The sequence below is a fragment of the Manis pentadactyla genome, chromosome 18, assembly GCF_030020395.1.
Source record: "Manis pentadactyla isolate mManPen7 chromosome 18, mManPen7.hap1, whole genome shotgun sequence".
NCBI classification, from domain to species: Eukaryota; Metazoa; Chordata; class Mammalia; order Pholidota; family Manidae; genus Manis; species Manis pentadactyla.
The window spans coordinates 22549528-22563720 of NC_080036.1; the positions used below are offsets into that span (position 1 = coordinate 22549528).

At 38.6% G+C, this 14193-nt stretch overlaps 1 protein-coding gene across 5 annotated transcripts in view; it reads right to left on the bottom strand.

Moving 5' to 3' along the window:
• The window catches only part of CHD2 (chromodomain helicase DNA binding protein 2), a 147291-nt gene that overhangs the window by 19156 nt on the left and 113942 nt on the right, over positions 1-14193 (bottom strand). For 4 of the 5 annotated variants that reach the window (XM_036878630.2, XM_057494700.1, XM_057494701.1 and 1 more), the window contains 6 exons: positions 10142-10280; positions 9791-9941; positions 8529-8651; positions 7118-7246; positions 6049-6189; positions 1760-1894 (listed from right to left, as the gene is read on the bottom strand). In XM_036878630.2, coding sequence (XP_036734525.1) covers positions 1760-1894; positions 6049-6189; positions 7118-7246; positions 8529-8651; positions 9791-9941; positions 10142-10280 — 818 coding nt within the window. The remainder of the gene's footprint in view (positions 1-1759; positions 1895-6048; positions 6190-7117; positions 7247-8528; positions 8652-9790; positions 9942-10141; positions 10281-14193) is intronic. The other variant, XM_036878632.2, reaches the window with a different exon arrangement.

A 14193-nucleotide genomic window follows, 5' to 3' on the forward strand; every position in this document is an offset into this window, starting at 1 on the left:
AGATTGTTGCTCTACACCATACTATGTGATACAGGACAAGTTTAACTCTCTACCTTATTTTTTAATACGTAAAATGGAGAATTACCTATTTCATACAACTGTTATGGAGAAAACACATATAAAATATACAAACAGTGCCTGGCTGTTTATGTGAGCTTATTACTCTAAAACAAAGTATGTGAATGATAATCAAATTTAAAGTTGTGGTTACTCCTGGGAAGCAAGAATTTCATTCTCTTAGTCTTAAAATTTAGATTTGACAAGGCTTTATGGTATGTACATCAATGTTTATTATATTTCTTAAATTTTTGTTTTTTCAACATTTCATAATGTAAAAAAACAAGATTAAATGAGCCAATATGTAAACAAAAACATTTTTAAAAATGGTAGGTACCACAGAAGCATTAGTTAGGATTTCTTCTTATAAATGCTGGGCTAAGGAAGAACCAGGAAACAGATCCAATAGCTGTTTAACAGTTAATTCATTTACTCAATTTACTTACTTACTGATACATATATATATATATATTTTAGATATACTTCTAACATCTAAATGTACCTTACATAAGACACAGTACTTCATCTCAAAGGCCTTTCAGGAAGAAGAGTAGAGAGAATTAAGAAAAATGAAATACATGTAAAAATACACACACACACACACACACACACACACACAGGCATATAGGTTTTGGGGAACAAAGACAAAGGGATGAGAGAGAAAAGACTGCTTTATAGAAGGAGATCAAAGTTCTACCCTTTGCTGCCACAGAGCAGGAGTATTTTGCGATCGGGATGAGCACTGCTCTTTGAGATTGCATTACCTGCTCAGTGAACTGTGCTTTGCCGAAGGTTGGGGAGAGGAAGAGACCGCAGAGAGGTGAGGAAGGGAGTCATGAGTGGCACAATGAAATACACGCACGCAGCTGCAGTGAGGGGCTACGGTCCCCGAGGACAGGCTGGCCCGTTTCCAGTCCCACAGAAGACCCGGTCCACAAACTCCCTCCCCATCATCTTCCCTGTTTCGTGTGAGACAGAACACACCGAAGCCCATGTCTTAGCTCCTACAGTCCCACAGCATGAAGGTACAGCCACGCTCACCACTGCTCCAGGCCATCCACCCCTTTGCTCCCACCCCCCGGCCGCAGCACCTTCTGGAGCCTCCTCACCGCACCACTCGGGCCTCCGTGCCTGCTGCTGCCTTGCGTTGGCTGCCTTCCCTCCCCTCTCCTCCTTTACCTTTTCCTCTTCCTTCAGCACCCACTCCAGACATCACTTCCTTAAACACGCCTTCCTGATATTCCTTGCTGGGTCACATCCCCTTCTCACGGGACCTCTGCCCTCCAAAGGCCCATCACTAGGTTTGTATAGGTACTAACTCCCCTACTAGAATGTAAAGTCTACAGCGACAGAAACGGTGATCTTTTCAACAGCTGGCACATAGATTTTTCAATAATTCAGTGTTAGCTCAGTGAACGCTCTGTTCCAAAACGCCTCTAAGGGCCCCTGCAGCCTTTCCAACTGTAAACACAAGATAGGAAATCCATTCCCTAAACTTCTTTCTCACTAGAGAGCGAGTAAGAAAATCTCTTCCCTCCAGCTTGTTCCAGAGCACAAGGCCTTTAGATATTAGAAGTAATGGGTTTAAAAATAACACACTGATATTTAGACCTGCTGAGGCTATGTGGCTGACCTATGAAAGGCAGAGCCACAGAAAGCCCTGTGGCTGCAGACACCGGAATCCCTCAGTTTCAAGACTTACTATGCTGAATGTCTCCTGGTCCAGATCATCCTCCTCATCCTCTCCAATGGGGACAGGCTCACTTCCTGCTGTAATATGGACAGGACCCTGAGATCGCTTTGATTTACTCGAAGATTTGGCATCACCACCTTTAGGCTTTTAAAAAAGAGTTACAAGGAATCATTATCATTTGTGCAATCCCTGACTATTAATTTGGACTTTTTGCCTATGTCACATCACCACAACAGGCAAATGTGATGGCCTCAGTTTATAAAGGTAAAATAAAATCTCCTGAGACGTTGTGAAGCCAAACCTACACGATTAATGGCTTAATCATACATCATTCCTATTTCTGTCTCTAAATGTACCCAATTATAACTTCAACCTCATTAATGCTCTTTTGGCTTCTATTTCCTGAAACCATAAAATACACAAAAACATCAGGAAGCAGTTAAGATTATAAAATGACAGAGCTTTATAGTCTCATGTGGCAGTTTTTATTAATAACTTGTAAATGAACATATACTTCTCATCTAGGAATTTCTATTAATGAAAATATTGCAAATGATTGAAATCTACATGAATCCACATGGATAAATTTCATTTATCGATGGAAAACTGCAGAAGGATGGGTATCTACAGATACAGACAAATATAGAGGTTCCATATATATATATATATATATATATATATATATATATATATAATGGCTTTGTGTATGAACATTAAAAAACATAAATTGATACTACATCTTATGATTATATAATATATAGTAAAAGAATAAAAACACAGAAAGTTTTCAAACCACTACTTCAATAGTGGTTTGAAGATTGGAGAAAAGAGAGAGGCAGAGTAATGAAATCTGGGAGAAGTAATAGAGGGGGCCTTCAACAGTATCAGTAATGTGTGCATGAAACACAAAATACACTAGCCAAAAAAGAGAAAAAAAAAGCCACTTGAAGTAAACGTGAAAAAAATGTTAACAACAGCTGTAGTACCTGGGTGGTAGATAAACAGATGTCCGTTAAATTGTTCCTTGCACTTTTATCTTTGAAATACAGGCATACCTTGCTTTGTTGTGCTTTGCTTTACAGCGTTTCACAAATACTGTGTTTCTTACAAACTGAAGGTTTATGGCAACCCGGCTATGAGCAAGTCTACTGGTGCCATTTTCCCAATGGTATTTGCTCACACTTCACAGTTGTCATATTTTGGTAAACCTTGCAGTATTTCAAACTTTTTCATTATTATTGTATTTATTATGGTGATATGATCAGTAATCTTTGATGTTAGTATTGTAATTGTTTAGGAGTGCTATACCCCAAGCCTATACAAGGTGGTGAATTTAACATGTGTGTGTTCTCACTGCTCCACCAACTGGCTGTTCCCTACCTCTCTCCCTTCTCTTTGGGCCTCCCTATTCCATAAGACACAACAACATTGAAACTGGGCCAATTAACAACCCTGCAGTGGCCTCAAAAGGTTTAAGGGAAAGGAAGAGTCACACATCACTCATTTTAAATCAAAAGCTAGAAATGGTTAAGCATAGGGAAGAAGGCATGCTAATAGCTAGGCTGCTCACACCAAACAGTCAACTGGTAAATACAAAGGAAAAGTTATTGAAGGAAATAAAAAGTGCTCCTCCAGTGTACACACAAATTATCAGAGAGTGAAAGAGCCTTATTGGTGATACAGGAGAAAGTTTGAGTGGTGTGGATAGAAAAGATCAAACCAGCCACAATATTCCCTTAAGCCAAAGCCTAATCCAGAGCAAGCCCTTAACTCTCTTCAATTCTATGAAAACTCAGAGAGAGAAGAAGCTGCAGAAGCAAAGTTGGAAGCTAACAGACACTGGTTCATGAGGTTTAAGGTAAGAAGCCATCTCCGTAACCTCAAAGTGCAAGGTGAGGCAGCAAGTGCTACGGAGAAGCGGCGGTAAGTTATTTAGCTGAGGTAATTCACAAATTCATGAAAAACAGATTTTCAATGTAGAGGAAATAGCCTTCTCTTGGAAGAAGATGGCATGTAGGACTTTCATAGCTAGAGAGGAGAAGTCAATGCTTGGCTTCAAAGGTTCAAAGGACAGGCTGATGGTGTTATTAGTGGCTAATGCAGCAGGTGACTTAAGTTGAAGCCAATGCTCATTTACCATTCTGAAAATCCTCGGGCACCTAATAATTATACTGAATCTACTTACTCTGCCTGTGCTCCAGAAATGGAATAACAAAGCCTCAATGACAGCCCTCTGTTTACAACATGGTTTATAAGATTTTAAACCCACTATTGAGATCTACTACTCAGGAAAAAGACCCCTTTCAAAAGATTACTGCGCACTGACAATGCACCTGGTCACTCAAGACCTCTGAGAGAGATGGATGAGGAGATGAATGTTATTTTCATATCACCTAACACAACATCCATTCTGCAGCCCATGACTCAAAGGGTAATTTTGACTTTTAAGTCTTGTTATTTGGAAATGCATTTTGTAAGGCTGTAGCTGCCGTCAGATCCTCTGATGATCTGGGCAAAGTCAACTGAAAACCTTCTGGAAAGGACTCACCATTCTAGATTCCATAAAGAACATTTGTAATTCATGGGAAGAGGTCAAAATACGAACATAAACAGGAGTTTGGAAGAAGCTGACTCCAACCCTCACGGATGACCCTCAAGACGTCAGCGGAGGAAGTACCTGCAGATATGGTCAAAATAGCAAGAACTAGAGCTAGAGTGGGTTCTGAAGATGTCACTGAACTGCTGCAATCTCTTGACAAAGCTCTGCCAGGTGAGGAGCTGCTCTTACGGCTGAGTAAAGAAGGGGCTTGAGATGGAATCCACTCCTGGTGAAGACTGTTGAAATGACAGCAAAGGATTTAGAATATTACATAAACTTAGCTAAGAAACTAGTAGCATGGTCTGAGGTTTCTTTCCTCAGGGTTTCTTTCCAATTTTCAAAGAAATTCTACTGTGAGTAAAATGCTATCACACAGCATCACGTGCCACAGAGAGAGAGTTTGTGAAAGGAAGAGTTGATCCATGCGGCAAACCTCACTGTTGTCTTACTTCAAGGAGCTGCCACCGCCACCCCAACCCTCAGTGACCACCACCCTGAGCACTCAGCAACCTCAGGGCTCTGCAAGCAGAAAGATTCTATGACTCACTGAAGTTCAAGTGATGGTGAGCATTTTTTCAGTGCAACGTATGTACACTTTTTAGACAAAATGCTATTGCACACTTAACAGACTATAGTATAGCGTAAACAGAATTTTCATATGCACTGGGAGACAAAAAAAATTCATTTGACTCATTTTACTGGAATATTTACTTTATTGCAGTGGTTTACAACCAAACCCACAATATCTCCAAGGTATGCCTGTATTTCATTTTTAAAAAAGAGTCCGTCTGTGGGAGCACAAATGCAAAGGTATCTATCACAGGATAGTTTAAAACATTAAAAATGTGAAAAGCAATTTCAATATGTGGGATTGAAATTGCTTTGAAGATGTTGTAACTAAATAGAACCTTCCTTAACCACTAGAAATGATTTGAACATTTAATCATTCACTTGCAAAGTTGTTCGCAATATACTGCTAAGGGGGTAAGAAAGGACTGCCTGAACAGTCTGATTTGATTTTCATTTTATATTTATTTGTACTTTATGCATAAGACAAAAGTTCCAACGGCACTTACAAGAAACCTCTAGAGAGCTGTATCACTGGATGGTGGGATTATACCAGTTATTTGTATGTTTTAACAATGATTAAGGATTTACTGCAAAATAATTTCATGGGAAGCCAGAAAGCATACATGGAATTCTGTGGTTTGGAATTAACTTCATAAAACCCCTCAAGTGAAGATTATATGATATCAAGGCTTTTCATTCATTTCTATTCCAAAAGCTTATCTTCTGATAGTATTTGGTTTGAATCCTAAACCCTTCAAATACTCAAATTCATCTGTGGATTATGCTCCTCTACCATGAATCTGGTAGCATTTTTCAAGTAGTAAATGCATTTCAACCTAGAAATGCAGATTTCTCTCACCTGTCCTATTTCTTTCAAACATCCCCTCTGAAATATGCAATAAAAGATCAAGCAGAGGCCTTGCATATTAAAGAACTCCTCAAACTTGCACATTCCCCGCTCTCTGTGGGAAGAGGTACAGGAATCCCTCTGACAGACCCATCCTTCCTTCTTAGATATACCCGTGAAAAAATAATTATCACAGAGTCCTCAAACCCCATTCTATTTTTAAATCCTAGAAGGGAATTTCAGAGGCTGTGGGAATCTCAGTAAGTAGAATGACACTGATACCTTCTCTTTCTTATCTTTTGACTTCTTCCTTTCCTTGTCCCCTTCTTTGTCTTTCTTAGAACTCATTTGTTTCTCCTTGTTCTCCTTGTTTTCTTTCTTCTTCTGTTTCTTTTTCATTGGACTTTTTTCTAAACCGTCATCCTAAAAAACAAACGGGGCTATGAGCTCTTGCCACAAGCTTTACATTTACTTGTGTACTTTCTGGAGAAAGATGCACTGCCACCAATAGTCATCAGCGCACCTGCACTTAGAAGGTCACTTTCAGGCATACAGCCTTAAGGCACTCACTCCTACAATTCTAAATGCTCTGGAAATAACCAGATAAGCTTGAAGAGGCAGATGCTCTTCACTTATATCTTCTCTTTAATTTTCATAGCAACCCTCAACATAGGTATTATCATTACCATTTCACAGATGGAAAAAAACTTGAGGAACCAAAGAGATTATTTACTGTCAGCTAGTAATTGGTGAGGTTGCTTTGCTAGTAATGAATTCAGGTATGCATAACTCAAATCCATGTTTATTCCATACCTACTGCTGATCCTCTTGGAGCTAGTCTCAAAATACAAAGAGAAATGAAATAAAATCCCACAAAGTTGTCATTCGCTGCAACAACACACTGAACGCTACCAATTTGTTTTTCATTTTGCTTAGACTACAAGTCACAAACCAGCAGGCCTTAGGCCAATCCTGACCCCCAGATGAATTTTTGTTTGGCCTGACAATGAACTGACCTGTGTAGCGGTGTACCCTCTACATCAGGCATGCGCTCTCTGGTTAACCACAGTCCTCACCACTTCCTATCTTTTTCAACAAGACTGTTAATTGCCATGAATTGTTAAAATTTGCATGGTTCCCCTTCATTTACTTCGTTATCTATGAATTTGCAATTGCTGACTTAAATTAACAACAATAGTTCTCTCTCAGAGGTTAAGCAAAAACCTATCTATTCTATTTCCATTATATCTACTCTGTATGTAAACCAAACACATCTCACATGGTTTTCCTGCCGACTGGCACAATAAATGAAGCTTAAGGAGTAAACCTCCACTGAAATCCAGCCTCATACCTTTACTTCTCCCTCTTCTGATGGATTGTCTGAGTGTCTAGGAGATGAAAACTCAATGCCATGCTCATCTTTCAGCCTGGGTGCTTTGTTTTCTTTCTTTACTCGAGGCTTCCGCTTCTTTAATTTGGCCTGGAAAGAGGGAGAAAAGAGTAACTACAGATTAAGTCCCCCAAAAGCATGACCAAATAACACTATGACTCTTTAAAGAGCAGCAGGCATATAATTCAAACAGGAACATTCAGATGAAATTCTAAGAATTAATGAAAGTAAATTGACACTTCTCCCATGTTCATGGTATACTGCTATATCATATGATATATGATACACTGATTATGAAATATCCCATACCACATAAAAGCACTAATATCCTTGAACCTACTGATTCCATTTTTTGGAATTCATCCTAAAGATGTAATTCAGAAGAAGAAAAAACATTTTAGGCACAAAAATACAAATCAAGATAATACATAAAAGACTCAACAGTAACATTAAGAAACCTACAAATATGCTATATCTAAAATAAGGATAAAGTTACTACATTGTTTATCTACGTTTATCTACTCAATCAAATACAATACAGTTTCTAAAATAAGTGTAAACCACGACCGACTGCCTCTCCAGAACCTCCCCAGAATGTGCAATTACAGTACACATTCAACATATTATCTGGAGAATGACACAAATGACATATTACATGAAAAAGGACAAAGTATGGGATTACAGTGTTTTCTAAAATTTGTTTTATTACATAGGGAAATAAATACAGATACAGATGGCACAGCTCTAAGTGCTCTTCAGGAACATACACACACAAAGGCTGCCGGTATCGGATGTAACAGATATCTCCTAACTATGATTCGCATCTTTCTAGGCCTGAATTTGAAACGAAAAATTGGGGAAGTAAAAGGAAATCAAGCTCAGATGAATTAAAGCTCAGTTGGTATTTTGCACTGAGCAAGTAAAGCAATCATAACTGACATCCAGCTTCTGAATTAACTGCAGATTCCAATTATCCAGTTTATTCCTGGGACCTATTGTTACAAGTAGTCCAGAGGTCGCTGTACCAACAGGCAGACCCAGTGGTGTTCACACAGTAACCAGAACTATGCTCCCAAACTGAGGAAGCAGCAGCACAAAGAGCAACTATTTCTGGACCAATTGTATGGCAGAGAAATGAGGACTGCTTTAAGGCAAAATTGGTGGAGTCTAGGCTTCTAAGGAAGTTGCCAAGAGGGTTACGCCAGTTATTAAGTGATTACCAACCAAGCTACCATCACCGGACCCTCAACAGCAGCACCCATGAGAAGGCACTGGTCTGTATGCGCCACTGGAGGGGCACCCCTTCTGTCTAACTCTGCAAGGCTGGAGCTGCAGCCCCCCTGAAGGACACCCAGTGGAAAGCTATACTCACCTCCTCCCCACCTGTCACAGCCCCCTTCTTCTCCAGACTCTTCCTGAGCAGCTTCAGCAGGTAATCGGCTCGGGTCTGTAGCTGCTTCCCCTGAGGCTTTTTATCCGTCTCCACAGGCAGAATCTTCAACAGGAAAGAAGAGAAGCACCCGTCACCACCCACATCCCGGTTAGTAGAGTAGATCACGATAAACAGAGACAACAGAACTGAGCAGACCTTTCCCTCCCCAACCACCCAAAATACAGATAAAGCCTGAGGTCCTATCTCATGTCCATGGTTCCCAGTCACTGAAAATCCCTTATGAGCCGTCTCATTTTACAAAATGGGATGGAAAAATCCAGCTCTCCCACTGGCTCCTACCTGTGCTGTTAACAGGGTAGAACAACTCAGGTAGGAGGGGCTTGTTGGCTTCATCTGCTAGAGCATCCCAGCCGTCGTGGATTTCCTCCTTCCAGGAGCAGGGAATCCCTGGAGCTAGGTTAAAGCTTCGTTTTAGATTGAAAATGCTTCTTAGAGCATTGCCGGGGAGCACTGAGCCGTGCCGGGACACAATCCGTCCCTGCTACAACAGCTGGACCTCTCAGGCCAGACTGGATCTGATTGGTCTCAGTGCTTATGGCAGGGTGCTGTCACCCTCCTAAAACATCATACATGGGATGAGCATTGTTTGACGTGCCAGGAAAAGCCCTGCCAGGAGCACAGCATGGAGAGCGTCCTACTGAAATCGGAGCCGGTCAGCTTTCCCTGCTCACAGCTCTGAGCACGGCCTTACTGTTTGGTAGCCTGATTTGCAACAGACATACTGGGAGGCTCAATTTTGTGGGAGAAGTACAGCCAATGTTTAATTCCATTACAAAAAATACCAAGGCGTGGCTCATTCTTCCTCTGTGTGTAGAAGGGAAACACAGTTGTTTCAAATAGTTTTAAACAAAGGCCAGGAAATACTTTTATTATTAATAATCTCACCCTGGTATTTGATGCAATGAGATTTGATGTATAGTAAGAATTTTAAGATTTTTCCTATAATTTCCCCAAAATTTCACCTGGCTATGATCTTCATCTATGCAACAGTGCCACAGTCTAATGAAGATGGTAACATTTCCAAATATAAAAAAAATTAAAGAAATCCCAGGAATTTACCATTGTACTACTCTCCAGTTTGGTCCCCCACCTCCCAGAAAAGAGTTAAAAATAAGTAATCAGTATAAAAATATTATATAACAGATCCTCCAAGGAATCTCCAACATCACAGAGATACTTACTTTGTCAGTTAACTTGAGCTCTGGATCCGTTTTAATTAACTCCCAGTTCCCATAGCCATGTTCATAAATGCCCAGCAATAGGCGAGAATCATCCTCCACTCCCCACTCTACATCGAAGTGTGCAGCTTTGACACGACAGGTTAAGCAGTACCTAAAGGGATTTCAAAAGCAGAGGGACATCAGTGGAGGGGACTTTTTGATTTGGAAATGAACACAAATTAATTATGGACAAAGTATTCTGACAGGCTGAAGAAAAGACAATGAAATCACTACATGACTACACATCACTATAACTTCAAATCTACTTTCTTACAGCACAACTACCCACGCACATGCACAGAATACACTCACTTTTTTTTTTCTTCAGGGTCCACAGGGATAGATTTATGCAGCATCTCAAACTCTTCCTCGTGTTGAATAATAGATTTCACATTGACCTGAACCCCAGATATCTTGATTGTTGGGCCTCTCTTTTTCCCTGGTCCTTTCCCTAAAGAATACCAATTTCACATTAGTGAAATGGATTTTGCTGAAGTTCCACAGAAAACATATTTCAGCAAATACTAAACACTTATTCCCTTAAAACATATCTCTGGCTTATTGTTAGTTCAAAGATATAATCTGCACAACATAAAAAATAAGTCAGTGTTCATTAAAAACCCTCTATAAACAATTCCGTTTTTTAATATTTAGGATTTTTTTTTAATTCAGTGGTATTTAATTGTATTTTAATCTTCCTGTTTGTTTTACACTTTGTTTCTAAAAGTAATAAAATTAACAAAAGAAGATTCCAAAGGAATTTTAATGCTTAAATTTTTTTCTTTTGTTTTCTAACTAATCCCATTCACACAGTTCAAAAATTCAAGTGTTTTAAAGATGATCTTCTCTATTAATAAAGAGATCAAGTTAATACAAATTGAAATGATGAACAACAGGTGTCAGGGAAAGTTATTCTAGCCCTAGTTTGAAATTAAAATCATCATAGAGGTAAAAAAAAGAAACTAGTCAACTCTAACCAGAGTCTAAGGAAATCCATGAGATGCCACTTGACTGTGAGAGGAAAGATGGCTGAGAGCCTGAGAAAATAATTCCTTTTTTTAGAAACATTTAAGTCAATGAAATGGAACTACAATTATATACAATTATTTAAAGAGTCTCATGCAATCCACCAGAATTTCACACAAATGCCATTCCCAACAATACTGATGAGAGCTGGAACAGAATGTGTTAAAATAGGAAAGGCACTTCTCTAAAAATCAGAAACCTGGGACTTAATCCCAAATCTGCACAAACTACCCCTTCTCTTTCCCCCTCTCACTGTTATAGCTATTAATCTCTCTGGGTCTGTTTCCTCATCTGTAAAATAAAAGGACTGCCACAGAAAAATGGGCAAAGGATACAGCAATAATTCACAGAAAAGTAAATACAAATGATTCCTAAACATGTGAAAAATATTCAACCTCACTCATGGTAAGAGAAATGCAAATTAAATAGACACATCCTATTCATAACCTATCAGGTTGCAAAAACTCAAAAATTTGAAAACATGTTGGTGAGACTGAGAGGAAACAGATACTCATTCAATGCTGGTAGGAGGGTATGGTACAAAATAGAGCACATACAAAATGACTCACCACAACACTGTAGAGCAGAAGATTAGAAAGCTTAATGCCCATTAACAGGACACTAATACATCCGTAACAGACAACGTATCTCTTAAAAAATCAGGCAGTGGGAAAAAGGTGAATCATTTTTAATAATGTATTGAGACATACAAAATATACAAAATAGATAAATAAAACTGGATACATCAGGAAAAATTCCCAAGTGGATCAGAGTTACAAAAGTAAATGAAATAAAGCAAGGGAAAAATATCAGTGAATTCCTTTACATCCTAAGAGTAGAGATAATGTTTCAAAAGGATTCAAAATCCAAAACACAATACAGTAATAGACTGATAAATTTGACTATATAAGAATTTATTTTTTGTTTTCTTAAAATGCCATAAGCAAAGTAAAAAGAAAAATCACAACAAAAAGGGAGATCCTACAAATTAAGACTAAAAGTTCATAGAAAATGGGCAAAGTACATGAATAGTTCACAAATGGCCCTCAGAAAAGATGCATAACCTTGATAATTAAAAGGAAAAATGAGATACCAGTTCCCACCCATCAATTTAGCAAAAATCTAAACATTTGACTATACATTCTGTTTGTGAGGCTTGTAAACAGTACCAATATAGATTGCTGGTGGCAGTGCAAACGGTATCAGACTAATGGAGGAGAATTTGGCAATATCTAACAAAATTACATATGCATCCTCACTGGGACCCAGAAGTTCCACTTGTAGAAATCTTTCCCAAAGATATGCTGGCATGTTTATACAGAGGATCAAAGCCTAATTTGGCTACCCAGAAAACGAACTAAGATACGTTAAGAAGAACATCCAACATCAACACCCTCTGGAAGAGTCATTCCAGAAGATGATCATCAAAAAACCTCAACAAAGATCCAGGCGATGCTGCAGTTGTAGCTGCACTCATCCCACCGTTTCCTGGACTTGCCATTGGAATGAAGAAGAAGATATCTAAGCTGGCCTGTGTATACAGTAAAACAACAAATTTGACTGGATCTATATTGTCGAAACTCAACCAAGAATTAGGAGAAGTGCAAGTTGCAGTGCTCCAAAATCATGTGACTGTAGACTATCTATTGTTAAAAGAACATATGGATGTGAACAGTTTCCAGGAATGTGTTGTTTTAATATGTCTGATTTTTCTCAAACCATTCAAATTCAGTTAGACAATATCCACCATATTATTGATAAGTTTTCACAAATGCCTAGGGTACCTAACTGGTTTTCTTGGTTTCACTGGATATGGCTGGTAATTGTAGGTCTGCTTTTGTTATGTAACTGTATTCCTATTATGTTAATGTGTGTGTGCAATTTAATTAGTAGTTTGTTAAAACCTATACATGCTTATGTTACTCTACAAGAAGTTATGTCAAAGAAATAATCAATCTTCCCATGTTTTCTTCCATCTGCTACTTCTATAGCTTTTCTTCTTCCTTCCTAATTACAACCCTTTAGTAGAATTCATGCCTCATATTGAAAATTACCGAGTATCATAATCCTTCCAAGTGGTAAAGATACCTCAAGACAAATGCTGGGCATAGAAGCCACAGGGCATAAATCTGCAAAGAAGTAAAAAGCTAACCTTTTCAAAGAATATTGTTCTCTCTCACTTACCAACTTTACATTTCCCTGTATGGCCCCAGAAGATGGCTGGTTAGCCAGAGACGGGTAAGATTCCTCAAGGGAGAAACAACCTAAGACAGGCACAGTCACAGAGGGGCCATCAGGTGAGAAATGGGGGGTCAACAGAGGTGAGGCTTAGAACCTCACCCCCCCTGTTTTAAGAGAAATCTTCTGCATCCGTGGATGTTTTGTTGCCCTTGTCTAGCTTGGATTAATACTTAGTCTATAGGCACAGACCTGATCATCTACATTTGCCCTCTTATAGCACTAAATTATGTTTTCTACCTTTATCTTGCATCTACCTACCACTTCAGCATTCTAATAAAAAAAAAATATGGGAGAAATGTGGGATTCACATATAAATCAAGTATAAAAATCAAATGGATAATCATATCTGACTTGATTGTTCATAGTTCATGATGTGTGATCAAAACCGAAAGTTTCTGTGATATGACTGCCCTTGCACTGTTCATCATGTAAGAACTTATTCACTATGTAAGAATTTGTTCACCATGTAAGAACTTGTTCGTTATGCTTCAGAAGATTGGAGACTGTTGAGAATTAGGCTTGGGGTTGATTAATGATTGTGCATTGAGTCCCCTATACAGAATTTTATTGTTGTTAACAACCATTTGATCAATAAATATGAGAGATGCCCTCTCAAAAACAAAAAAAAAAACTTAGAATTCTTTCTTATAAAATATTAAAGTACATCTTACCACTGAAAAAAAAAAAGATATGCTGGCAGAGATATGAAATAGTATATTCATCAGACAATTTAGTCATTGCCTGGCTATATAATGGCAAAAGATCAAAAACAACCCAGGTATTCATTACTAGGGAACAATAAAGTCTTGAGTCAATCTATCTACAAAGTGGAACACTGCAATTGTAAAAGGAAGGAGAGATGGTCTCTACATCATGATACGGAGTGATCTCCATATGTGAAAATAAGTAGATACAGAACAGAATATAGAGTACCTTCTTCTATACAAGAGGGGACATACACACTGTTAGGAAGAAAGAATGGAAAGATAAATGCAAAACTAATAGAAATGGTTACCTATAGGAGAGGAAGAAAACAAGACTGGAACACTGACATGAAAAAGCAAGATTTTCTAAATGTACTTTGTTTCATAGTTTTG